The following is a 23,511-nucleotide window of genomic DNA, read 5'->3' on the forward strand; positions in this document are numbered from 1 at the left end:
ATCCCATCCCATCCCATCCCATCCCATCCCATCCCATCCCATCCCATCCCATCCCATCCCATCCCATCCCATCCCATCCCATCGATCCTTCCCTTCCCTTCCCTTCCCTTCCTTCCCTTCCCTTCCCTTCCCTTCCCTTCCCTTCCCTTCCCTTCCCTTCCCTTCCCTTCCCTTCCCTTCCCTTCCCTTCCCTTCCCTTCCCTTCCCTTCCCTTCCCTTCCCTTCCCTTCCCTTCCCTTCCCGAACCTTCCCTTCCCTTCCCTTCCCTTCCCTTCCCTTCCCTTCCCTTCCCTTCCCTTCCCTTCCCTTCCCTTCCCTTCCCTTCCCTTCCCTTCCCTTCCCTTCCCTTCCCTTCCCTTCCCTTCCCTTCCCTTCCCTTCCCTTCCCTTCCTTCCCTTCCCTTCCCTTCCCTTCCCTTCCCTTCCCTTCCCTTCCCTTCCCTTCCCTTCCCTTCCCTTCCCTTCCCTTCCCTTCCCTTCCCTTCCCTTCCCTTCCCTTCCCTTCCCTTCCCTTCCCTTCCCGAACCTTCCCTTCCCTTCCCTTCCCTTCCCTTCCCGAACCTTCCCTTCCCTTCCCTTCCCGAACCTTCCCTTCCCTTCCCTTCCCTTCCCGAACCTTCCCTTCCCTTCCCTTCCCTTCCCTTCCCAAACCTTCCCAAACCTTCCCTTCCCTTCCCTTCCCTTCCCTTCCCTTCCCTTCCCTTCCCTTCCCTTCCTTCCCTTCCCTTCCCTTCCCTTCCCTTCCCTTCCCTTCCCTTCCCTTCCCTTCCCTTCCCTTCCCTTCCTTCCCTTCCCTTCCCTTCCCTTCCCTTCCCTTCCCTTCCCTTCCCTTCCCTTCCCTTCCCTTCCCTTCCCTTCCCTTCCCTTCCCTTCCCTTCCCTTCCCTTCCCTTCCCTTCCCTTCCCTTCCCTTCCCTTCCCTTCCCTTCCCTTCCCTTCCCTTCCCTTCCCTTCCCTTCCCTTCCCTTCCCTTCCCTTCCTCCCGAGCCTTCCCTTCCCTTCCCTTCCCGAGCCTTCCCTTCCCTTCCCTTCCCGAGCCTTCCCTTCCCTTCCCTTCCCGAGCCTTCCCTTCCCTTCCCTTCCCAAACCTTCCCTTCCCAAACCTTCCCAAACCTTCCCTTCCCAAACCTTCCCTTCCCAAACCTTCCCTTCCCAAACCTTCCCTTCCCAAACCTTCCCAAACCTTCCCAAACCTTCCCAAACCTTCCCAAACCTTCCCAAACCTTCCCAAACCTTCCCAAACCTTCCCAAACCTTCCCTTCCCAAACCTTCCCTTCCCAAACCTTCCCTTCCCAAACCTTCCCAAACCTTCCCTTCCCAAACCTTCCCTTCCCAAACCTTCCCAAACCTTCCCTTCCCAAACCTTCCCTTCCCAAACCTTCCCTTCCCAAACCTTCCCTTCCCAAACCTTCCCTTCCCAAACCTTCCCAAACCTTCCCTTCCCAAACCTTCCCTTCCCAAACCTTCCCAAACCTTCCCTTCCCAAACCTTCCCTTCCCTTCCCAAACCTTCCCTTCCCAAACCTTCCCTTCCCAAACCTTCCCTTCCCTTCCCAAACCTTCCCTTCCCTTCCCAAACCTTCCCTTCCCAAACCTTCCCTTCCCAAACCTTCCCTTCCCAAACCTTCCCAAACCTTCCCAAACCTTCCCAAACCTTCCCAAACCTTCCCAAACCTTCCCTTCCCAAACCTTCCCAAACCTTCCCAAACCTTCCCAAACCTTCCCTTCCCAAACCTTCCCTTCCCAAACCTTCCCTTCCCAAACCTTCCCAAACCTTCCCTTCCCTTCCCTTATCCCATAAATCCCATAAATTCCCCAAATCCCATAAATCCCACAAATCCCCTATTCCCCAGCTCTCACCTACGGCACCTCGTGCATCACCGTGGCCGCTCTGTCCTCGCTGCTGGGGGGGGGCGTCCTGCAGGTGAGAGACCCCCGAGACCCCAAACTCCCTCCCTCGGCTCCTCCCACCCCAAAAAAATCCCAAAAAAATCACCCCAACCCCCCAGGCTGGCAGTGCCCATCCGAGCGGGGACACTGTGGGGACACGGCCACGCTCTGGTGGCACCTGGAGAGTCCTTGAGGGTTTGGGGTTTGGGGCAGTGCCAGGCACTCCCTGACCCCAAATTCCCCCTAAAAAACCCCAAAACCACTCCAGACTCTCCAGACTGGCAGTGCTCATCCGAGCGGGGACACAGAGGGGACACGGCCACGCTCTGGTGGCACCTGGAGAGCCCTCGAGGCCCTCCTGGAGGGTTTGGGGCAGAGCCAGGCACCCCTGGAGCTCTCATAGACCCTAAAACCACCCCCGAGACCCCCAAATCCCCCCTCGAGACCCCAAAATCCCCCCTCGAGACCCCAAAATCCCCCCCGAGACCCCAAAATCCCCCCCGAGACCCTAAAATCCCCCCTCGAGACCCCAAAAATCCCCCCTCGAGACCCCAAAAATCCCCCCTCGAGACCCCAAAATCCCCCCCCGAGACCCTAAAATCCCCCCTCGAGACCCCCAAAATCCCCCTAAGACCCCAAAATCCCCTCTCGAGACCCCAAATCCCCCGCAGGGCTCGTTCACGGTGATGGGGGTGATCAGCGGGCCCCTGCTGGGCGCCTTCGTGCTGGGAATGTTCCTGCCCCGCTGCGGGACCGCCGTGAGTGCGGGGAGAGGGGGATTGGGGTTTGGGGGATTTGGGGTTTGGGTTTTGGGGAATTGGGGGTTTGGGGTTTGGAGAATTTGGGGTTTGGGTTTGGGGTGTGAGGGAATTGAGGTTTGGAGGAATTTGGGTTTTGGATTTGGGGGAATTGAGGGTTTGGGGTTTGGGGAAATTGGGGTTTGGGGGAATTTGGGTTTGGGCGTATTTGGGTTTGGGGAAATTGAGGTTTGGGAGAATTTGGGGTTTGGGTTCGGGGTGTGAGGGAATTGGGGTTTGGAAGAATTTGGGTTTGGGGCTTGGGGGAATTGGGGTTGGGGTTTGGGGGAATTGGGGTTTCAGTTTGGGGAATTTGAGGTTTGGAGAATTTGGGGTTTGGGGTTTGGAGAAATTGGGGTTTGGCCGTATTTGGGTTTGGGGGAATTTGGGTTTGGGGAATTTGGGGTTTGGGGAATTGGGGTTTGGGTTTGGGGAATTTGGGGTTTGGGTTTGGGGTGTGAGGGAATTGGGGTTTGGAGGAATTTGGGTTTGGGGCTTGGGGGAATTGGGGTTGGGGGAAATTGGGGTTTGAGTTTGGGGAATTTGAGGTTTGGAGAATTTGGGGTTTGGGTTTGGGGTTTGAGGGAATTGGGGTTTGGGGAAATTTGGGGTTTGGGGAAATTTGGGGTTTGGGGAATTTGAGGTTTGGTGAATTTGGATTTGGGGGAATTGGGGTTGGGGTTTGGGGGAATTGGGGTTTGAGTTTGGGGAATTTGAGGTTTGGAGAATTTGGGGTTTGGGGTTTGGAGAAATTGGGGTTTGGCCGTATTTGGGTTTGGGGGAATTGGGGTTGGGGTTTGGGGAAATTGGGGTTTGAGTTTGGGGAATTTGAGGTTTAGAGAATTTGGGGTTTGGGTTTGGGGTGTGAGGGAATTGGGGTTTGGGGGAATTGGGGTTTAGGGGAATTGGGGTTTGGGGTTTGGGTTTGGAGGGATTTGGGGTCAGGGGATTTTGGGGTGGGGAGGGATTTGGGGAACGGGAGGATTTTGGGGTGGGAGGGTTCTGCCATTCAGCAGGGCCATGGGGATATCGGGGATTTTTTGGGGAGGGTCTCTGCAGCCCCACCTGGCCCTGCTGAACAACCTGGCCCTGTGTCCCTGTCCCTGTCCCATCCCTGTCCCTGTCCCTGTCCCTGTCCCTGTCCCTGTCCCTGTCCCATCCCTGTCCCATCCCTGTCCCTGTCCCATCCCTGTCCCATCCCTGTCCCATCCCTGTCCCTGTCCCCATCCCTGTCCCTGTCCCATCCCTGTCCCATCCCTGTCCCTGTCCCTGTCCCATCCCTGTCCCATCCCTGTCCCTGTCCCTGTCCCATCCCTGTCCCATCCCTGTCCACATCCCTGTCCCATCCCTGTCCCTGTCCCTGTCCCTGTCCCTGTCCCATCCCTGTCCCTGTCCCATCCCTGTCCCATCCCTGTCCACATCCCTGTCCCATCCCTGTCCCTGTCCCTGTCCCTGTCCCATCCCTGTCCCTGTCCCATCCCTGTCCCATCCCTGTCCCCATCCCTGTCCCCATCCCTGTCCCATCCCTGTCCCTGTCCCTGTCCCTGTCCCTGTCCCCTCCCTGTCCCTGTCCCTGTGTCACAGGGGGTCCTGGCAGGCCTGGCCGTGGGGCTGGCGCTGTCCCTGTGGGTGGCCGTGGGTGCCACCCTGTACCCGCCCAGCGCGGCCACCATGGGGGTGCTGCCCACCTCGGGGACGCTGTGCCTGCCCCTCAATGTCACCAACGCCACCGCAGCCACCGCCCTGCCCGCGCCACCCCCGGAGCCGCTGCGGTGAGCACGGGGATGGCCCTGTCCCCTGGGGTGGCACAGCTCTGTCACTGTCCCTTGGGGTGGCACAGCCCTGTCCCCATCCCTTGGGGTGGCACAGCCTTGTCACTGTCCCCTTGGGTGGCACAGCCCTGTCCCGTGGGGTGACACAGCCCTGTCCCCTGGGGTGGCACAGCCCTGTCGCTGTCCCCTTGGGTCGCACAGCCCTGTCCCTTAGGGTGGCAAAGTCCTGTCCTTGTCCCTGGGGTGTCACAGCCCTGTCCCCATCCCCTGGGGTGGCACAGCCCTGTCCCCGTCCCCTGTGACGTCACTCACTGTCCCCTCCCAGCCCGGCCGTCCTGGGCGAGTTCTACTCCGTGTCCTACCTGTACTACGGCGCCTTGGGGACCCTGGGGACCGTGGGGACAGGGGCGCTGCTCAGCCTGCTGCCAGGTGAGGCTGGCACCCGGCACCCCTCCTTGTCACCCCTCCTTGTCACCCCTCCTTGTCACCCCTCCTTGTCACCCCTCCTTGTCCCTGTCCCTCCCTCTGTCACCCCTTCCTTGTCACCCTGTCACCCTCCCTGTCACCCTCCCTGTCACCCCGTCACCCTCTTCTTGCCACCCCCTCCTTGTCACCCCACTCCTGTCACCCCCTTTGTCACCCTGTCCCTGTCACTCCCTCTGTCACCCTGTCCCTTTGTCCCTGTCACCCCTCCTGGTCATCCTGTCCCTGTCACTCCCTGTCACCCGTCCCTGTCACCGTGTCCCCTCCCAGCAGGGCCAGCCCGGCAGCGCCACTGTCCCCAGGGTGTGCTGTGGTGGGACATCGTCAGGGCCGCGCCCTCGGGTGTCCCCAAGGGTGACAACAGCCCCGGGGACACACCCCCGGACAAGGCCCGGGTGACCCAGGGGCTGCTGGAGAGGCCCCACGGGGAGGGGACACCCTCGTGTGACCCCCCTGGGGGTGGCACTGTTACTGAGAGCGACGTGTAGGGGACAGCGGGGGGACATGGGGACAGCAGGGAGGGGACACGGGACAGCGGGGAGGGGACACGGGGACAACAGGGAGAGGACACGGTGCTGGCCCAAATAAAGGAGCTGCTGGTCCTGGACGGAGTCTGTCCTTGAGGGGACAGGGAGGGGACATAGGGGGGGACACAGAGGGGACAGGGAGGTGACAAGGCCGCTGTCCCTCAGGTGACACAGCTGGAATGGGGAGGGGGGGGCCACGGACAGGTGTGGGGGGAATTTGGGAATCAAGACCTGTCCTGGCCAGCCACGCCCACCCAGGTGACAATGGCCACGCCCTGACAAGCCAGAGGACAATGCGGACTCCCACAGGTGACAATGGCCACACCCCGTTAAGCCCCGCCCAACCAGGGGACAATGCAGACTCCCACAGGTGACAATGGCCACACCCCGTTAAGCCCCGCCCACCCAGGGGACAATGCGGACTCCCACAGGTGACAATGGCCACACCCCGTTAAGCCCCGCCCACCCAGGGGACAATGCGGACTCCCACAGGTGACAATGGCCACACCCCGTTAAGCCCCGCCCACCCAGGGGACAATGCGGACTCCCACAGGTGACAATGGCCACACCCCGTTAAGCCCCGCCCACCCAGGGGACAATGCGGACTCCCACAGGTGACAATGGCCACGCCCCGTTAAGCCCCGCCCACCCAGGGGACAATGCGGACTCCCACAGGTGACAATGGCCACACCCCGTTAAGCCCCGCCCACCCAGGGGACAATGCGGACACCCACAGGTGACAATGGCCACGCCCCTTTAAGCCCCGCCCACCACCTGACAGCGACCACGCCTACATCGCTCTTTGGCCCCGCCCACCCTCCAGGAGCCACTCTGGGCGCCGCCATCTTTGAACCGGGCAGAGCCGCCGGCGGCATCGGTTCCATCGCGGGTTCCTCCCGGATTTTTTTCCCCCGCGCCTCCAGGACCGCCCTGAGCGGGAACCCCCGCCCATCCCGCCGCTCTTTCCGCTCCCCCGCCGCCGCTCCCGCAAAGAAAGAGCCAAACCGAGCCAGGCCGCGCCCTCAACAAACATGGCGGCGGCGCGCTCTGCCCTCTCCCGCCATCGGGGAGGCGCCGGCGCGCGGTGATGACGCACAAAGCGCGCGACGGGCGGGGCGGCGGGGCCCGGTAGGAGCGGGGCCGGTTCGGGGCCGGTTCGGGGCTGCGGCACCGGGACGGGCCCGGGCCGGGAGCGAGGGGAAGGGACGGCACCGGAGGGAGCGGGGACACCGGGGAGAGGCGGCGGGCGGCGGGGCGGGGCGGCCCGGGGGGAGCGGGCCAGGCCCGGGTGTCCCTTATTGACCCCCCCCCTTCCCCTCAGGTGAGGCCGTGCCCGGATCCCGCTCCTGGGGAGGGCTCGGAGCGGGGAAAGAGCTTCTAGGAAGGGTCAAAGTGCAAAAAAAAGGATTTTAGGAAGGGTCAAAGTGCGGGAAAATGATTTTTAGGGGGGTCAAAAGGCAGGAAAATTATTTTAGGGAGGGTCAAAGTGCGGGAAAATGATTTTTAGGGGGGGTCAAAAGGCAGGAAAATTATTTTAGGGAGGGTCAAAGTGCGGGAAAATTGTTTTAGGAAAGGTGAAAATGCAGGGAAAGGGGTTTTGGGAATGGTCAAAATGCGGGGAAATGATTTTAGGAAAGGTAAAAATGAGGGAAAAGGGATTTTAGGAATGGTCAAAACGCAGAAAAAGGATTTTAGGAAGAGTCAAAATGCGGGAAAGTGATTTTAAGAAGGGTAAAAATGAGGGAAAAGGGATTTTAGGAAAGGTCAAAACGCAGAAAAAGGATTTTAGGACGGCTCCAAGGATGTTCCAGGCAGGAGAAGGGGTTGAATCCACCCCAGGCTGGGAGAACCAGGGGAGTGGAGCAGCCCTGCCCTGCTGTTTTTAATCTCATTAAAAATGATCTGCCATTAAAAATGAAAGTTCAACCCCAGAGCTCCCAAAGCTGCGATTTTTTCCCGGTGTTTGGTTGATTTTTCCCCAGATTTGACTTTTCCCACCCATTTTGGGGGCTGTTTATCCAAATTAAAGGCGATTTTACCTCCCTGGATCAGGACAGAGGCGCCTCAATCCCGATTTTTCCTGGCTCAGGGTTTTTTGGGATTTCCAGGTGCCTTTTCCTTGGGGTGGGAGGAGGCTGGAATTTGGCCTGGGGGGAGCAGATTCCTTTGGGAATTCCAGCCAGGATCTGGAAACTGATCCCGGGTTTATCCCGGTCTGAGGTTGGGATAAATCAGGGGGGTGATCCCGGGTTTTTTCCCTCCTGCAGTGCTCGGTTTGGGGGACTTTCCCCTCCTCCTAAATTCCCAAAAATCGAGGGAAGGGGCTGGGGAATTCCTGAGGGAAACTGGGAAGAGGCTGGAGAATTTTTGGGAAAGGAGCTGGAGAATTCCTGAGGGAGCCAGGGAAGGAAACCTTGGAAAAGTTTGGAATCCTCATCCCTGTCAATTCCCAAGGCTGCAAACTCCAAATTCCAGGGGAAGAGGCTGGAGAATTCCTGAGGGATCTGGGAAAGGGATTGGAGAATTTTTGGGAAGGGGCTGGAGAATTTTTGGGAAGGGGCTGGAGAATTTTTGGGAAGAGGCTGGAGAATTTTTGGGAAGAGGCTGGAGAATTCCTGAGGGAGCCAGGAAAGAAAACCTTGGAAAAATTGGAATCCTCATCCCTGTCAATTCCCAAGGCTGCAAACTCCAAACTCTGGGGGAAGGGGCTGAAGAATTTCTGGGAAGGGGCTGGAGAATTCCTGAGGGAGCTGGGAATGGGGCTGCAAAATTTTTGGGAAGGGGCTGGAGAATTCCTGAGGGATCTGGGAAAGAGCTGGAGAATTCCTGAGGGAGCCAGGAAAGAAAACCTTGGAAAAATTTGGAATCCTCACCCCTGTCAATTCCCAAAGCTCCAAACTCCAAGCTCTGACCTCAAACCCCATTCCCAACTGATCCAATATTTTTAAAAAACCCCCAAAAAAACCCCCCAAAAAACTCAAAAAAACCCCCCAAAAAAACCCCAAAAAAACCCCAAACCCTCTCCTCACCCCCATCCTGAGGCAGACATTCCTTGTTTTCCAGAGGGTTTGAGGGATGCCCAAGAAATTCCAGGGGGAGAACAGCAAGTCGGCGGCGGCGCGCGCCCGCAGGGCCGAGGCCAAGGCGGCGGCGGAGGCGCGGCGGCAGCAGGAGCTGGAGGATGAGCTCTGGAAGGACGAGGACAAACACGTCCTGAGGAAGGAGCAGAGGAAGGTGGGGATTCCCAAAAATCCTGGGAGAGAGCAGGGAAAGGTTTGGGAATGAGTGGAGCAGAAACGCTGGGAGTGAGGGAGAGGAGGGAAAAATTCTGGGGATGAGAGGGGGAAAAACCCTGGGAATGAGAGGAGGGAAAAGAACTCTGGGAATGAGAGGAGGGAAAAGAACTCTGGGGATGAGAGGAGGGAAAAGAACTCTGGGGATGAGAGGAGGGAAAAGAACTCTGGGGATGAGAGGGGGAAAAACCTGGGAATGAGAGAGAGAAAAATCTGGGAATGAGAGAGAGAAAAATCTGGGAATGAGAGAGAGAAAAATCTGGGAATGAGAGAAAGAAAAACTCTGGGAGTAAGGGAGAAGAGGGAAAAATCTGGGGGTGAGGGAAAACTCTGGGAGATGGAGGAGAGGAGGAAAAGCTCTGGGAATGAGAGGAGAGGAGGAAAAGCTCTGGGAATGAGAGGAGAGGAGGAAAAGCTCTGGGAAAGAGAGGAAAGGAGGAAAAACTCTGGGAATGAGGGAGAGGAGGGAGAGCTCTGGGAGCGGCGGAGGCGCGGCGGCAGCAGGAGCTGGAGGATGAGCTCTGGAAGGACGAGGACAAACACGTCCTGAGGAAGGAGCAGAGGAAGGTGGGGATTCCCAAAAATCCTGGGAATGAGCAGGGAAAGGTTTGGGGATGAACAGGGAAAGGTTTGGGAAGGGGAGGAGGAAAAACGCTGGGAGTGAGGGAGAGGAGGGAAAAATTCTGGGGATGAGAGGGGGAAAAACCCTGGGAATGAGAGGAGGGAAAAGAACTCTGGGGATGAGAAGAGGAAAAACTCTGGGAATGAGAGGGGAAAATCTGGGAATGAGAGAAAGAAAAACCCTGGGAGTAAGGGAGAAGAGGGAAAAATCTGGGAATGAGGGAGAGCTCTGGGAGTGGCGGAGGCGCGGCGGCAGCAGGAGCTGGAGGATGAGCTCTGGAAGGACGAGGACAAACACGTCCTGAGGAAGGAGCAGAGGAAGGTGGGGATTCCCAAAAATCCTGGGAATGAGGAGAGGGAAAGGTTTGGGAATGAGAGGAGGAAAAACGCTGGGAGTGAGGGAGAGGAGGGAAAAATTCTGGGGATGAGAGGGGGAAAAACCTGGGAATGAGAGAGGGAAAAACCCTGGGAATGAGAGGAGGGAAAAAAACTCTGGGGATGAGAGGGGGAAAAACCTGGGAATGAGAGAGAGAAAAATCTGGGAATGAGAGAGAGAAAAATCTGGGAATGAGAGAAAGAAAAACTCTGGGAGTAAGGGAGAAGAGGGAAAAATCTGGGGATGAGGGAAAACTCTGGGAGATGGAGGAGAGGAGGAAAAACGCTGGGAATGAGGGAGAGGAGGGAGAACTCTGGGAGTGGCAGAGGCGCGGCGGCAGCAGGAGCTGGAGGATGAGCTCTGGAAGGACGAGGACAAACACGTCCTGAGGAAGGAGCAGAGGAAGGTGGGGATTCCCAAAAATCCTGGGAATGAGCAGGGAAAGGTTTGGGGATGAACAGGGAAAGGTTTGGGAAGGGGAGGAGGAAAAACGCTGGGAGTGAGGGAGAGGAGGGAAAAATTCTGGGGATGAGAGAGGGAATAACCCTGGGAATGAGGAGAGGAGGGAAAAGAACTCTGGGGATGAGAAGAGGAAAAACTCTGGGAATGAGAGAGAGAAAAATCTGGGAATGAGAGAAAGAAAAACTCTGGGAGTAAGGGAGAAGAGGGAAAAATCTGGGAATGAGGGAGAGCTCTGGGAGTGGCGGAGGCGCGGCGGCAGCAGGAGCTGGAGGATGAGCTCTGGAAGGACGAGGACAAACACGTCCTGAGGAAGGAGCAGAGGAAGGTGGGGATTCCCAAAAATCCTGGGAATGAGCAGGGAAAGGTTTGGGAATGAGAGGAGGAAAAATGCTGGGAGTGAGGGAGAGGAGGGAAAAATTCTGGGGATGAGAGGGGGAAAATTCTGGGGATGAGAGGGGGAAAAACTCTGGGGATGAGAGGGGGAAAAACCTGGGAATGAGAGAGAGAAAAATCTGGGAATGAGAGAGAGAAAAATCTGGGAATGAGAGAGAGAAAAATCTGGGAATGAGAGAGAGGAAAATCTGGGAATGAGAGAGAGAAAAATCTGGGAATGAGAGAAAGAAAAACTCTGGGAGTAAGGGAGAAGAGGGAAAAATCTGGGGGTGAGGGAAAACTCTGGGAGATGGAGGAGAGGAGGAAAAGCTCTGGGAATGAGAGGAGAGGAGGAAAAGCTCTGGGAATGAGAGGAAAGGAGGAAAAACTCTGGGAATGAGGGAGAGGAGGGAGAACTCTGGGAGTGGCGGAGGCGCGGCGGCAGCAGGAGCTGGAGGATGAGCTCTGGAAGGACGAGGACAAACACGTCCTGAGGAAGGAGCAGAGGAAGGTGGGGATTCCCAAAAATCCCGGGAGTGAGCAGGGAAAGGTTTGGGGATGAACAGGGAAAGGTTTGGGAATGAGAGGAGGAAAAGGTTTGGGAAGGGGAGGAGGAAAATTGCTGGGAGTGAGGGAGAGGAGGGAAAAGAACTCTGGGGATGAGAAGAGGAAAAACTCTGGGAATGAGAGGGGAAAATCTGGGAATGAGAGAAAGAAAAACCCTGGGAGTGAGGGAGAAGAGGGAAAAACCGTGGGGATGAGAGAGGGAAAAACCCTGGGAATGAGAGAGGAACAGCCTCGGAATGAGAGGAGAAAAAAGCCTTGGAATGAGAGGAGGAACATCCATCCATCCCTGGATCCATCCTTGGATCCCTCCAACCATCCATGGATCCATCCATAAATCCATCCATGAATCCATCCATGAATCCATCCATGATTCATGAATCCATCCATGGATCCATGCCTGGATCCCTCCATCCATCCATGGATCCCAAACCCCCGGATCTCCCCACCCAACCTCCCTCCATTAAACTGGGAAGACCTCCTGGGAATGTCCTGGCACTCCTGAGGCTGTTTCAGCCCCTCTGGAATTCCGGGAATGGGTGATATCCATGCACCATTCCCAGGAGGAGCAGAAGAATGAATCCATCCATAAATCCATCCATGAATCTATGGATCCATCCCTGGATGCCTCCATCCCTCTGTGAACCCATCCCTGGACCCATCCCTGGATCCATCCATGATTCCACAAATCCATCCATGGATCCCAAACCCCCGGATCTCCCCACCCAACCTCCCTCCATTAAACTGGGAAGATTTCCTGGGATTGTCCTGGCACTCCTGAGGCTGCTTTGGCCCCTCTGGAATTCCGGGAATTCCGGGAATGGGTGTGATCCGTGTGCCATTCCCAGGAGGAGCGGGAGAAGCGGCGCCTGGAGCAGCTGGAGCTGCTCCATCCATGGATCCATCCATGGATCTATCCATGAATCCATTGATCCATCCATCCATAGATCCATCCATGGTTCTATCCATGAATCCATTGATCCATCCATCCATAGATCCATCCATGGATCTATCCATGAATCCATTGATCCATCCATCCATGGATCCTTCCATGATTCAATGAATCCATCCACAAATCCATCCATGGATCCCAAAATCACTCATCTCCCCACCCAACCTCTCCCCATTAAACTGGGAAGACCTCCTGGGATTGTCCTGGCACTCCTGAGGCTGCTTTGGCCTCTCTGGAATTCTGGGAATTCCGGGAGTGGGTGTGATCCATGTACCATTCCCAGGAGGAGCAGGAGAATGAATCCATCCATAAATCCATCCATGAATCTATGGATCCATCCCTGGATGCCTCCATCCCTCTGTGAACCCATCCCTGGACCCATCCCTGGATCCATCCATGATTCCACAAATGCATCCATGGATCCCAAAATCACTCATCTCCCCACCCAACCTCCCTCCATTAAACTGGGAAGATTTCCTGGGATTGTCCTGGCACTCCTGAGGCTGCTTTGGCCCCTCTGGAATTCCGGGAATTCCGGGAATGGGTGATATCCATGCACCATTCCCAGGAGGAGCGGGAGAAGCGGCGCCTGGAGCAGCTGGAGCGCCGCAAGGAGCTGCAGCGCCTGCTGGAGGAGGAGGATTCCAAGCTCAAGGGGAAAACTCCCAAGCAGGGAAATCCCGGGAAAATCACGCGGGCACAGATCGAGGAGAACGTCCGGAGGGAGCAGAAGGAGAACACGGATGCAGGTTTGGGAATTCCCTGGGAATTCGCGGGAAACCTTGGGAATAAATTAAATTTTTTGGAGGGAAAATTCCCATTCCTTGGAATTATCCCCCCTAAAAAAACCCCGGATGTGGCGCTCTGGTGTTGGGTGTGATCCCAAAGCTCTTCTCCAAGTGTGAAATTCCATGGAATTCCGGGATTTCTATTCCCGTGCTCGTGGATTTTTCGTGTCTGTGTCTTTCTCTATCCCACATTTCCCATTCCCAGTCCCACATTTCTCTTTCCAGAGGAAAAACTGATTTTTTTTCTTTTTTTCCGTAGGAAAAATTTGAGTTTTCTAGAAGGAAAATGGAGTTTTTAAGAGGAAAAATGGAGTTTTCCAGAGGGAAAATTCCAGAGGAAAAGTGGAATTTTTAGAGGAAAAAATGAGTTTTTTAGAGGAAAAAATTGAGATTTTTAGAGAAAAAAAATCGAGGTTTTTAGAGGGAAAACCAGAGTTTTCCAGAGGAAAAACGGTGTTTTTAAAGGAAAAAATGGAGGTTTTTAGAGGGGAAATCACATTTTTTAGTGGGAAAATTGCATTTTTTAGTGTGAAAATCGCATTTTTTAGCGGAAAACCTGACTTTTCCAGAAGGAAACCCAGGGATTTTTAAGGGATAACCGAATTTTCCTGAGGGAATCCCTGCCTCTGACAGCATTCCCGGTTTTCCCAGCAGCAGAGAAGGAGAAATCCCACCTGGAGCTGCCTCTGGAGGAGAACCTGAACCGGCGCGTGGCCGAGGAGGGCGCGGTGGAGGCGCGCAGCATCGAGGACGCCATCGCCGCCCTCAGGTGTGTCCCTGTCCTTGTCCCCGTCCCCATCCCTGTCCCGTCCCCGTCCCTGTCCCGTCCCTGTCCTTGTCCCTGTCCCCGTCCCTGTCCCTGTCCCCGTCCCTGTCCCCGTCCCCGTCCTTGTCCCCGTCCCCGTCGCTGTCCTTGTCCCTGTCCCACTGGGGTTCCCAGGGAGGGTCCCCAAAAACCCCCAGTCGGGATTTGGGGAGGAGAGGGGGTGGTGTGGGCTGGGATTGGGATATCCATGAAATCCTTTGGGATTGGGGTTGGTCCATCCGTGGATCCATCCATGAATCCGTCCTTGGATCCATGAATCCATCCATGAATCCATCCATGAATTCATCCATGGATCCATCCATGAATCCATCCATGGATCCATCCATGAATCCATCCATGGATCCATCCATGAATCCGTCCTTGGATCCATCCATGGATCCATCCATGAATCCGTCCTTGGATCCATGAATCCATCCATGGATCCATCCATGGATCCATCCATGAATCCATCCATGGATCCATCCATGAATCCGTCCTTGGATCCATCCATGGATCCATCCATGAATCCGTCCTTGGATCCATGAATCCATCCATGGATCCCTCCATGGATCCATCCATGAATCCGTCCTTGGATCCATCCATGGATCCATCCATGGATCCCTCCATGGATCCCTCCATGGATCCATCCATGGATCCATCCTTGGATCCCTCCATGGATCCCATCCCTTTGGGAATGAAATCCTTTGGGGTTGGGGTATCCATGAGATCCTGTGGGGTTGGGGTGTCCCTGGTGCCATTTCCTTTGGGATTGGGCCATCCCCTCAGGACTGTGTCCATCTGTGTCCCCATCCCTCCATCCCTGTCCCCACACCCTGGAGGCCGTGTCCGTTCCCGTTCTGTCCCCGCAGCGTGTCTATCTCTGTCCCCTTGCCCTCAGGACCACGTCCACCCCCTCAGGACTGTGTCCATTCCTGTCCCCATGCCCTTAGGACCGTGTCCACCCTTGTCACCACCCCCTCAGCACTGTGTCCCCCCCACTCTGTCCCTGCAGCGTGTCCATCCGTGTCCCCATCCCCTCAAGGCTGTGTCCACCTTCTCAGGACCGTGTCCATCCCTGTCCCCATGCTCTCAGGACCATGTCCATCCCCTCAGGACTGTGTCCATCCCTATGTCCATCCCTGTCCCCATGCCCTGGGCACCCACCCATGTCCACCCCTGCTCTGTCCCCGCAGCGTGTCCATCCCCTAAGGGCCGTGTCCACCCCTGTCCCCACCCCCTCAGCACCGTGTCCACCCCGCTCTGTCCCTGCAGCGTGTCCATCCCTGTCCCCACCCCCTCAGGGCCATGTCCATCCCCTCAGTGCCATGTCCATCCCTGTCCCCACCCCCTCAGGGCCATGTCCATCCCCTCAGTGCCATGTCCATCCCTGTCCCCACCCCCTCAGTACCATGTCCATCCCCTCAGTGCCATGTCCATCCATGTCCCCACCCCCTCAGGACCGTGTCCATCCCCTCAGGGCCATGTCCATCCCTGTCCCCACAGCGTGTCCATCCGTGTCCCCACCCCCTCAGGGCCATGTCCCCACCCCTCAGCACCGTGTCCATCCCTGTCCCCACCCCTCAGCGCCGTGTCCCCGCTGTGTCCCTGCAGCGTGTCCATCCCTGTCCCCACCCCCTCAGGGCCATGTCCATCCCCTCAGTGCCGTGTCCATCCGTGTCCCCACCCCTCAGCGCCATGTCCCCCGCTCTGTCCCCACAGCGTGTCCATCCCTGTCCCCACCCCTCAGCGCCGTGTCCCCGCTCTGTCCCCACCCCTCAGCGCAGTGTCCCCGCTGTGTCCCCGCAGCGTGTCCATCCCTGTCCCCATGCCCTGGGGGCCATGTCCATCCCCTCAGCGCCGTGTCCCCGCTCTGTCCCCACCCCTCAGCGCCGTGTCCCCGCTGTGTCCCCGCAGCGTGTCCCAGCCCCTGGAGCGCCACCCCGAGCGCCGTCTCCGCGCCGCCTTCGCCGCCTTCGAGGAGGCGCAGCTGCCGCGCCTCAAGCGGGACAATCCCAACATGCGGCTGAGCCAGCTGCGCCAGCTGCTCAAGAAGGAGTGGATGAAATCCCCGGAGAACCCCATGAACCAGCGGCACAAGGCCTACAACAGCCACAAATAGCACCCCAAAAAACCCCGGACTGGCCGCCGGAACCCCGGGAGAGCCCTTCCCACGCCGGGGTTTTGGTGATTTTCTCCCCCTCTCTCTGCTCCTCCTCCTCTCTCCGTGGATTTCGGGCAAGCTCGAGGTCGGACTGATGGATCCTGCTCCTCCCCGAAATCCCCGGGAAAGCGGCTCCGGGCGGCTCCCGGGCCGGCCTTGGGATTCTCCTCCTCCGTGGGATTCTGGAGCCGCCGTGCAGGGAATGGTCCCGGCGTGACCCCGAAGAGGTTCCAGGCCCTGGATGTCCCTTGGGTCCCCTTCCCTTTGGGATTCGGTGTCCCTGCTACCATTTCCTTTGGGATTGGGCTGTCCCTGAAATCCCAGCTCCCATTTCCTTTGGGATTGGATATCCCTGAAATCCCTGCTCCTGTTTCCTTTGGGATTAGGTGTCCCTGCTTCCATTTCCTTTGGGATTGGATATCCCTGAAATCCCTGGTCCCATTTCCTTTGGGATTGGATATCCCTGAAATCCCAGCTCCCATTTCCTTTGGGATTGGGTGTCCCTGGTCCCATTTCCTTTGGGATTGGGTGTCCCTGGTCCCATTTCCTTTGGGATTGGATATCCCTGAAATCCCTGCTCCTATTTCTTTTGGGATTGGCATAGCCCTGGTCCCATTTCCTTTGGGATTGGGTATCCCTGCTCCCATTCCCTTTGGGATTGGGGCCATTTCCCTTGGGTTTGGAATATCCCTGGCCCCATTTCCTTTGGGATTGGGTGTCCCTGGTCCCATTTCCTTTGGGATTAAGGCCATTTCCTTTGGAATTGGGATATCCCTGGTCCTATTACCTTTGGTTTTGGGATATCCCTGGTCCCATTTCCTTTGGAATTGGGGCCATTTCCTTTGGGATTGGGATATCCCTGAAATCCCTGCTCCTGTTTCCTTTGGGATTGGGTATCCCTGCTCCCATTCCCTTTGGGATTGGGGCCATTTCCCTTGGGTTTGGAATATCCCTGGCCCTATTTCCTTTGGGATTGGGTGTCCCTGGTCCCATTTCCTTTGGGATTGGGCTGTCCCTGAAATCCCAGCTCCCATTTCCTTTGGGATTGGATATCCCTGAAATCCCTGGTCCTATTTCCTTTGGGATTTGGTGTCCCTTGTCCCATTTCCTTTGGGATTTGGGCAGTTTCCTTTGGGATTGGGATATCCCTGAAATCCCAGCTCCCATTCCTTTGGGATTGGGGTATCCTTGGTCCCATTTCCTTTGGGATTGGGGCAGAAGCATCGGGAAGAGGGAAAACCCCTCAGGGAGGAGCGGGAGAAGCCTTTCCTGAGGGGGCCAGCGGTGCCGGGCAGCTCCAGGTGACATTCCCTGGAAAAAGCTGCTCCAAGGCTGTCCCTGTCATTCCCTCGGAATTCTGGAGCCACCACATGGAAAAAACACTCCCAGGGCTTCACCCTCGGCGCCCCTGAGGATTCCAGCCTGGGATTTTGGGAGTAGCAGGGTTGGGAAGAGGGAAAATCCCTCAGGAAGGAATGGGGGGAGCCATCCCCAGCCCGATTCCTGCTTTTCCTGAGGGGGACAGCAGCTCCAGGTGACATTCCTGCCATCCCCCAGCCCCAAATCCACCCGGGGAGGGGAAATTCCTGCTTTTCCCAGCCCTTTTTCCCTGTTCTGATCCCGGGTTCAGAGCCTTGGGAATGCTGGGTTGGTTCCCTGGGCTCCCTTGGGATCCTCGGGAATCCCAATCCCGGGGTTTTCCCCCTCCCTTTTTCTTTCCCCCGTGCTTTGGGAATGAAATTCCTTCCCAGGAACCGGCCTGGAGGTGGCACCAGGCTTCCCCCAAATCCCATGGGATTCCTCCAGGCTCATCCTTCTCCCTCTTTTTGGGGCTGCCCTCCCCGGGCTGGTCCCTGTTCCCCCATCCCGGAATTCCCAAATCCAGCCAGGGAGGAATGACCCCCCCCCTGCCCCTTTCTGTGAGTTTGGTGTGTTTGAATCTAATTAAAAATTAAGAATAACCCAACCAAAATCCGATTAAATGGGGGAAGGGATCATTCGGGGAGGGCTTGGGGGGATTCTTCCCCTGCCTTGCTCAGTTTTATCCCTGAAAATGTGGAAGGTCCCGCTGGAATTGGGGGTGGGATTCCTGCTTGGATTAAGGGGGGCTCCCTCCCTTTGGGACCCCCCCGGGTGTTCCAGAGGGGGAATCCCCCATTCCCGCTGCTCCTGGGATGAGGAACCCCCGTCCCCATCCCGGGGATTCCCCTTCCCCAATTCCTGGCGTGTCCCCTCCCCCCGGGGCCCTTTGTGCGGCACAGCCCCCCCGGACCCCTCCCACTCATTCCCATTCCTGTTCCCATTCCCTTCCCAATTCCCCTTCCCGATTCCCAGTCCCGTTCTCATTCCCCTCCCTTTCCCAGTTCCCTTCCCATTCCCAGTCCTATCCCTGTCCCCATTCCCAGTTCCCCATCCCTATTCCTATTCCCATCCCCCATTTCCCATTTCCCATCCCCCATTTCCCATCCCCCATTTCCTATCCCCCATTCCCATTTCCCATCCCCCATTCCCATTTCCCATCCCCCATTCCCATTTCCCATCCCCCATTCCCATTTCCCATCCCCCATTCCCATTTCCCATCCCCCATTTCCCATCCCCCATTTCCCATCCCCATTCCCATCCCCCCTTTCCCATCCCCCCTTTCCCATCCCCCCTTTCCCATCCCCCCTTTCCCATCCCCCCTTTCCCATCCCCCCATTCCCATCCCCCATTCCCATTCCCATTCCCATTCCCATCCCCCATTCCCATCCCCCTCCCCATCCCTGTTCCCACCCCAATCCCACTCCCGGGGTCCCCCCGATCATCCCCACGGGGTCAGGGGGGATTGAGGGGACCCCAAAACATCACCGGGGCCCCTCCCCCCGCTTTAACGGGGGAACCCCTCCGTCAAAGGGGGGGATCCCCATTTCCCGTGGGATTTGGGGAATCCCGCAATGCGGGAGAGGGGAACCCCCCCCATTGTTGGGTGGGGGAGGGGGGCCCGGTGTCCCCTCCCCCCCTCAGCAAAGCGGCTCCCGAGGGGGGAGGGGCGGAGAAGGGAGGGGATTCCCCGCCCCTCCCCCCTCGGGGATTCCCCTCCCCCCGTTTCCATCATGGGGGGGGGAGGGGAGGTTGCCATGGCAACGAGCGGGTGGGGGAAGGGGCCGTGCGGGGGTGGCGGGGACGCGGGATCAGCGCGGGGATCACCGGGAAACCCCCCCAAAAAAACCCCAATGCCCCAAATCGGGCATTCCTCCCCCAAAAAACGGGCATTCCCCCCCCCCAAAAAAAATCCCAAATGCCCCAAATCGGGCATTCCTCCCCCAAAAAACGGGCATCCCCCCCCCCCCCCAAAAAATCCCAAATGCCCCAAATCGGGCATTCCTCCCCCAAAAAACGGGCATCCCCTCCCCCCCCCAAAAAAATCCCAAATGCTCCAAATCGGGCATTCCTCCCCCAAAAAACGGGCATCCCCTCCCCCCCCAAAAAAATCCCAAATGCCCCAAATCGGGCATTCCTCCCAAAAAACGGGCATCCCCCCCCCAAAAGAAATCCCCAATGCCCCAAATCGGGCATTCCTCCCCCAAAAAAAACGGGCATCCCCTCCCCCCCCAAAAAAATCCCAAATGCCCCAAATCGGGCATCTCCCCCCAAAAAACGGGCATATCCTCAAAATGGGCATCCCTCCCCCCAAACCGGGCAACCCTCCCCAAAATGGGCATCCCCCCAAAAAACGGGCATCCCCCCCAAAAAAAACCCCAATGCCCCAAATCGGGCATTCCTCCCAAAAAAAACGGGCATCCCCTCCCCCCCAAAAAAATCCCAAATGCCCCAAATCGGGCATTCGTCCCCAAAAAAGGGTCATCCACCCCCAAAATGGGCATCCCTCCCCCCAAACCGGGCAACCCTCCCCAAAATGGGCATCCCCCCAAAAAACGGGCATCCCCCCCCCCCAAAAAAAATCCCCAATGCCCCAAATCGGGCATTCCTCCCCCAAAAAACGGGCATCCCTCCCCAAAATGGGCATCCCCCCAAAATGGGCATCCCCCCAAAATGGGCATCCCCCCAAAATGGGCACCCCCCCAAACCGGGCAACCCTCCCCAAAATGGGCATCCCCCCAAAAAACGGGCATCCCCCCCCCCAAAAAAATCCCAAATGCCCCAAATCGGGCATCTCCCCCCAAAAAAACGGGCATCTCCCCAAAACGGGCATCCCCTCCCAAAAAACGGGCATCTCCCCAAAACGGGCATCCCCTCCCAAACCTGGCATCCCTCCCCAAAATGGGCAACCCCCCAAAATGGGCATCCCTCCCCAAAATGGGCATCCCTCCCCAAAAAACGGGCATCTCCCCAAAATGGGCATCCCCCCAAAATGGGCATTCCCCCCAAAATGGGCAACCCCAGACCCGGTGTTCGCCCCCGCCCCGGGAATCCTGCCCGCCCCGCCGGGCTTTCCCTTCCCCTCGTCCCCCCCCGCCCCACCGGGAATCCCCCGCCGCCCCCAGCACCGGGAATCCCCCCCGCACCGGGAATCCTGCAACCCCCCCGCCTCACCGGGTACCCCCATCCCGCAGCGGGTACCACCCGCAGCACCGGGAATCCCCCTCCCCTTGTACCCGGTATCCCTCCCAGTCTCCTCCCGGTACCGGAAACCCTTCCCGGTACCGGGAATCCCCCTCCCCCTGTACCCGGTATCCCTCCCAGTATCGGGTATCTCCTCCCGGTACCGGAAACCCCTCCCCGTACTGGGTATACGAGTATATCTATATATAGATACAGATACAGATATATAGATATATAGATATATAGATATATAGATATATAGATATATAGATATATAGATGTATAGATGTATAGATGTATAGATGTATAGATATATAGATATATAGATGTATAAATGTATAGATATATAGATGTATAGATGTATAGATATATAGATATAGATGTATATAGATATATAGATATATAGATATATAGATATATAGATGTATAGATATATAGATATATAGATATATAGATATATAGATATATAGATATATAGATATATAGATATATAGATATATAGATGTATAGATGTATAGATGTATAGATATATAGATATATAGATGTATAGATGTATAGATATATAGATGTATAGATGTATAGATATATAGATATAGATGTATATAGATATATAGATATATAGATATATAGATATATAGATATATAGATGTATAGATATATAGATATATAGATATATAGATGTATAGATATATAGATATATAGATATAGATATATAGATGTATATAGATATATAGATATATAGATATATAGATATATAGATATATAGATATATAGATATAGATATATAGATATATAGATATATAGATATATAGATATATAGATATATAGATATATAGAAATATAGATGTATAGATGTATAGATATATAGATGTATAGATATATAGATGTATAGATATATAGATGTATAGATATATAGATATAGAGATGTATAGATATATAGATGTATAGATGTATAGATGTATAGATATAGAGATATATAGATATATAGATGTATAGATATATAGATATAGATGTATATAGATAAATAGATATATATAGAGATATATAGATATATAGATATAAATAGATATATAGATATAGATAGATATATAGATAGATATAGATATAGATATAGATATAGATATAGATATAGATATAGATATAGATATAGATATAGATATAGATATAGATATAGATATAGATATAGATATAGACATAGACATAGATACCGAGGTGAGTTGAGTTTCCCATGGAAAAGGGCCACCGTTCATGTCCACCACCCTCATCAGGCCACCTCGGCTTCGGCCTGCAAAAATGCCTTGGGATTCAAGATTTCTCCCACATGCAAGATGCCACATTTTGGAACTCGGGCTGCTTTGGAGTGCCAAATGTCTCCCACAATCTGACACCAGGAACATGGCCAGGTGAGTTTGGTTTCCCATGGAAAAGGGCCACCGTTCGTGTCCACCCCCTGTGCCTGGCCCAGGCCTGGATCCTGGATTCCACCTGCTCCCAGTCCGTACAATTGAAGATTTTTTCCCAGTTGCAGCTGCCACATTTTTCAAGCCTGGCTGCTCTTGGAGCGCCAAAGGTCTCACCCCTGTTCACACTCCAATTCACACCCCCGTGCACACCGCCCCTTGCACACTCCCTTTCACACCCCTGTTCACACCTCAATTCACACCCCAATTCCCATCCCCCTTGCACTCCCCTGTTCACACCTCAATTCACAGAACCTCTTGCACACCTCAATGCACACCACACCTTGCACACCCCTGTTCACACTCCCTTTGCACACCACATCACATCCCCATTTCACACCCCCTGTTCACACCCTGTTTCACACCCCTTGCACACCACACCCCGCCCCCCCCCCCGCTCTTTGTTCCCCCAAACCTCCCCCCCTGCCCACCCCGACCCCCCCAGTGCCACCCCCTCTGCTCACACTCACCGCCCCTTGCACACCCGTGTGTCCCCCTGGGGTGACCAAAGCCCAGCCCCCTCCCCACGTGTGTGTGACACACGCACAACCCGGGGGTCACCCCGCGCCCCCTCCCCACCGCCAGCACCCCCCGGGGGTCAGGGGGTGACACCCGAGGTTTGAGGGGACACGCACGTGTGCAAGGCCACCCCGAGGGGGTTCCTGATGTCACCGGGGGGATCCCAGGGGGGTGACACCCACAGGTTTGAGGGGGACAGGCCACCCCGGGGGGGCAGCCCCGGTGTCACCGGGGGGTTCCCGGGGTGGGGGGGTTCCCACGGGGGTGGCCCCGGTGATCGCCCCTGGCCCTGCGGCTGCGGCGGGGACCCGGAATTCATCCGCAGTGGCGGCGGGGAACCTCCGGGAAGGCTCCGGGAAGCCCCGGGAAGCCCCGGGAAGGCCCCGGGAAGCCCCGGGAACCCCCGGGAAGCACCGGGAACCCCCGGGAAGCCCCGGCAGGCGGCGGCGCGGGAGCGCGCAGCGGCGGCGCGCTTGGAGCGGCATCGCCGCATCGCCGCCCGCAGCCCCCGCGGCCGCCGCCGCCTGCGCGCTGGGGAAACCGAGGCACGGGCAGGCCGGGAGGGGCTCGGCGGCACCGCGGAGCCGCAGTCCAGGCTCGCCCCCGGCCCGGAGCCGCCGCCATCCCGGGCTCGGCGCCGCACGTGTCGCCGCCGCCGGGCCATGGTCAGCGGCGGCAGCGCCCGCGGGCAGCGGAGGCCGGGGGCTGGCGGCAGGTGGGTGAATTCGAGGGGGGGTCCCAGAGGGTGGGGGGACCCCCCCTGAGCTCCAGGGTGTGCTGGCGGTGCTGGAGAACCCCCGCGGCTGGCGGGAATCCCCCGCCATTCCCGGGAATCCCCCGGCTCGGGAGGATCGCGGGAAGCCCCCCCCGGTGCGTTGGGGAGGGGGATGCCTGGAGGGGTTTGGGGGTGCCACGGGGGGGTTCCCCGGTGTTCTGGGGGTGTCCGGGGCCTGTTCAGCCTCCCCCGGTGCGGCGGGGCGGGAGGAGCCCCCGGCGGTGACAATGAGGACGCGGCGGCAGTGACAGCGCCCGGCTAAAAATATCGCGGGCTGCCACCCACCGCCAGCGCCGCGGCCTCAAGGTCACTGCCCCGCCGGGGGGGCGCGGGGGCGTGGGGCGGGGAAGCCCCC

At 56.8% G+C, this 23,511-nt stretch overlaps 2 protein-coding genes across 2 annotated transcripts; both read left to right on the top strand.

Annotated features, from left to right (window-relative positions):
* Positions 1 to 1,850: 1,850 nt before the first annotated feature.
* Positions 1,851 to 5,427, top strand: LOC134565308 (sodium/iodide cotransporter-like; the record flags this gene model as incomplete). The annotated part of the gene is made up of 5 exons (XM_063424828.1): positions 1,851 to 1,921; positions 2,559 to 2,645; positions 4,269 to 4,456; positions 4,782 to 4,885; positions 5,213 to 5,427. Coding segments are annotated over 5 exons (665 nt in total), but the record flags the coding sequence as incomplete, so codon positions are not given.
* A 1,059-nt stretch (positions 5,428 to 6,486) lies between these two features.
* On the top strand, positions 6,487 to 17,822 carry CCDC124 (coiled-coil domain containing 124). The gene is made up of 6 exons (XM_063424829.1): positions 6,487 to 6,594; positions 8,530 to 8,700; positions 12,675 to 12,855; positions 13,549 to 13,663; positions 15,614 to 16,134; positions 16,247 to 17,822. Exons 2-5 carry the CDS (start codon positions 8,542 to 8,544, stop codon positions 15,816 to 15,818), a joined length of 660 nt encoding a protein of 219 aa, XP_063280899.1. The 5' UTR covers positions 6,487 to 6,594; positions 8,530 to 8,541; the 3' UTR covers positions 15,819 to 16,134; positions 16,247 to 17,822.
* Positions 17,823 to 23,511: the final 5,689 nt, after the last annotated feature.

This window comes from Prinia subflava, unplaced genomic scaffold (assembly GCF_021018805.1).
Source record: "Prinia subflava isolate CZ2003 ecotype Zambia unplaced genomic scaffold, Cam_Psub_1.2 scaffold_161_NEW, whole genome shotgun sequence".
Classification (NCBI taxonomy): domain Eukaryota; kingdom Metazoa; phylum Chordata; class Aves; order Passeriformes; family Cisticolidae; genus Prinia; species Prinia subflava.

What these genes read in the sequence shown, in the direction of transcription:
- CCDC124 (XM_063424829.1), top strand. Translation starts at nt 8,542, where the DNA reads ATGCCCAAGAAATTCCAGGGGGAGAACAGCAAGTCGGCGGCGGCGCGC. An exon ending in TGAGGAAGGAGCAGAGGAAG is followed by an intron (nt 8,701 to 12,674) that starts GTGGGGATTCCC and finishes CACCATTCCCAG; the next exon opens with GAGGAGCGGGAGAAGCGGCG. An exon ending in GACGCCATCGCCGCCCTCAG is followed by an intron (nt 13,664 to 15,613) that starts GTGTGTCCCTGT and finishes GTGTCCCCGCAG; the next exon opens with CGTGTCCCAGCCCCTGGAGC.